General features: G+C 30.7%; 1 protein-coding gene across 1 annotated transcript in view; it reads left to right on the top strand.

The window, feature by feature from the left end:
* Positions 1 to 3,452, top strand: part of PPFIA2 (protein tyrosine phosphatase, receptor type, f polypeptide (PTPRF), interacting protein (liprin), alpha 2) — a gene marked incomplete at its 5' end in the record, with an annotated part of 84,941 nt that overhangs the window by 1,657 nt on the left and 79,832 nt on the right. The window contains one exon of the mRNA XM_008592229.1: positions 2,987 to 3,016. Within this exon, the coding sequence (XP_008590451.1) occupies positions 2,987 to 3,016 (30 nt within the window). The remainder of the gene's footprint in view (positions 1 to 2,986; positions 3,017 to 3,452) is intronic.

Here is a 3,452-nt window from a genome sequence, read left to right as displayed (position 1 = left end):
GGTTGCGATCCGTTGCCGGACACGGAAAAAGACAAAAAAAGGAAAAAAAAAAAAAAAAGAAGTCCCCTGAACGCAATTGAGAGAAAAATCAAAGGGCCCCATACTAAAAATAATACAAGAAAACCTCTGGAAAATATGGTAAGAATGACAACTGAATGTCACAGTGTTTAGCCATTAATTTGTCATGACAAAACTGAAGATTGGAGAACATTATCTCAGTAGAGAGCAGAGGTAACTGAGACTTTCAGAGTCTGAGGAAATTGCCCATGTTCAACACAGCTAATAAATGGAGCTAGATTCTTCCTCGAATTTACCTAACTCAAAAGCATTTTCTTTTTCTGTCATTACCTGGAAATATGTTGAAATGAAGTAATGATAAAGGTTAAAATATTCTGAACAGTATATGGAGGTAAAATTCTATGTCTTTGTAATAAATACTAAAACTATGTTATTAAAACAATAAAATTTCAATTAAAAATAAAACAGCTTAAATAAAACAATTAATTAGAAACTAATTAAAATGCAAATACCCATATAATAGTTTATATGCTATAAAATCTAACACACTTATATATGGAGAAAATTTAATGATACTACAGAATGATATGAAGTATATATAGTGTTTGTGGCCAGAAGGCTGTGAAGCTACTACAAAAGTGCACAACGCCCATGTCTATATGACCTATCTATACACACACACGTATCAAGATAAAAAAGTTTAATTCATTGTCTCAATTCATTGTTAAATATTTTTCAATAGTGTGTAATCTGGTTAATAAATTATAGAGATAATTTTTATTAGAATTAATTTATATAAGTTGTACATATGTGTATATGTATGAGTGTGTGTATATATATATGTATATAATGTTTTCACTCAAAAAATTGTCTTATAAATAAGTAATTTTTTAATTTTATCTTCAAAATTTTTACTTTATCTTTACAAAATTTCTTTTATATATATATCAAGTTTAGGTATCTTTTTCTCTAATTTTACAATTTAGAATTGAAACAGAAAACTATTTATATTGTAGGGCAACATTTCCTACATTCAAACTCTTTAATCATGGGACTTCCTAGCAATAGAATCTATATAAAAGAAAAATGCTAATATATTTTTTTAAAGGAAACAATTGCCTCTTTAAGCCATTGATTCCTCTATTCTGTGCTCATTTCTAGATTTGATATTGAAAATATTTTTAAATAGGCAGAACAGACAATGGCCAATCACAGCAATGACTAACTGATCAGAACTGATCCGACCCAGATACAGCACAAACTTTTAGCCAATGTACAAAGATATACTAGCCAAATATACTGAGCCACATTATGATCTGCTTTTTTTAGAAACTGAGGAACCATCCACCCAGTTTTATTAACTAAAAACGTTATTGTCTCTGGCTTAATTTCTGCATAAGTAATGCGTAATATTGATGACCAGCTTATTACCAAAGCTACAGTAAGAATCTTGGACTGCTGAGCACAGNTAATATTGATGACCAGCTTATTACCAAAGCTACAGTAAGAATCTTGGACTGCTGAGCACAGTTTAGCCAGTGATCAAGGCAAGGATACTTTGGTTATTTCTGTACTGCTATTATTTCTTTACATTTTTACAATGTAGTATTTTGCCCTTTTAAGGATATTCGTAAACATTAGCATCATAACCCTTGATAGGGCTATTATTTTACAATAAAATAATATATGTATAATTATTTAGATGTGATTTGTATGTGTGTGTAAAAGATGCCAGTGCTTTTATGCATTTTATTAAGCCATTTGTCATAAATAAATCATTGATAAATGAACATTATTACACTATAATTAAAGTATGAAAATAATATTTAGGGCATTTTCTGAAGTGTAAAGAAATAGGTAAAGTGTTCAATATCCTAGTAAGAAAGTTCTTATCACCTAATATAATTCTGTCACCAAATTTATTATTTTTATAGTAGAAAATCTACACAAGTAGATTTCCTCTTACCTATAGGAAAATATTAGAGAAAAAATAATTTTGTTGGATATAATTCATGTTTGAATATTCAGAAGAAGAGTAGAAATTTTAGGGACAGAAAATTAGAGAGGGAAAAGACATTGTATTAATTGTACTGTGTAACAATTTACAAACATTGTTTTTTTGTCCTGATCATAAAGTACATTTGCACTTACTTTTATCTCACAACAAATCAATAAGCATGAATAACATGCTAGCAATGTCTAGTTAGAATAGTGAATGGAGTAAAATTAACAAATTTCCATTAACAACAAAAATATAAAGCAAAATGTAATAGTTTAAGAAAAATTTTTTTGCTTAGAGAAGAAAAAATAACAAGTATATTTACGTATTCACTTACCTAAGGTTCATTTTGAATCATAAAAAATTGACTAATTTTAAAAGTCTGTAAGAGAGCATTGACAAGAAAGCAATAGCTTCAGAAACATATGCAAAGGTCAAAGCTTTTGGCATTTGTGGGGATGGGGAAGGTTGTTAGGACACCAAGAAGTCTGAGATCCCACAGGAACAGCATACCCGCCCAAGAAAAGCCCAAGGCTCTGCATAGATAGGGTGAAAAGGAGAGTTTATAAATAACGTATATATGCATTGGATCTTCATTCCCATATATATTTTGGGGGGAGGATGTAGTATCATATTTATTTCTGGCCAGCTCACTCTACTGGCTGGACTCACTTACTCTGACTAACTCACTCTGCTTTATGTTCCCAAAGGTCCATGTCTCATATCCAATGCATATACACATGGCCCCATCATGGAGACCTGCCCCCTACCCATATCATTTGAGAGGTTCTCTAAGGTAACTACCAGAAGGAGTGCTTCAACAAGGATTAAAAAACATTTATTTAGAAAAAAAAGGAATCAAGAAAAGCATGATAGTAAGTTGTAGATACTACTTAAACTTGTAACACAGTCAGATAGTGATGATTAATTAGTTCTGTTTTATGTTGCTTTTATTACTGCCAATCACAGCCAAGTGATCTAAGGAAACATCGGAGAAAGGTACTGTAAATAACTTTTATGATTACTAGTTGAAATTTTTTTGCTGTGAAAATTTTAAAATGATATACTCTCTAGTTACATATTTTATTAACGTAAAAAGAAATTTTTAAAGAATTTAAATTATTGAATTGTTTAAATATAATCGGAAAAGCAAATGCATCAAAATAAAATTGTTTATGCTTCCTGGGGCAATGATTAGATCATGAGGACTAAGTATCCTGATTTTCCATTGAATATTTAAACCAGAAATGGTAGGATTAGATATTTTAAAACCAGTACTAGAACAATGAAGATTATTTTAAAATGTAGGTTTTGTTATTATTCGGGTATGGTGAGGCCAACTGATCAGGAGACAACTGCCACTGAAAGTTGGGTATTGACTGTTCCCAAGTGGAAGGGGCACTCCAAGCCCTGGGAAAGCCCCAGAGTCAGTCAG

The sequence above is a fragment of the Galeopterus variegatus genome, unplaced genomic scaffold (assembly GCF_000696425.1).
Source record: "Galeopterus variegatus unplaced genomic scaffold, G_variegatus-3.0.2 Scaffold7702, whole genome shotgun sequence".
In the NCBI taxonomy this organism is placed as follows: Eukaryota; Metazoa; Chordata; class Mammalia; order Dermoptera; family Cynocephalidae; genus Galeopterus; species Galeopterus variegatus.
This window is presented reverse-complemented; position numbering and strand designations above follow the sequence as displayed.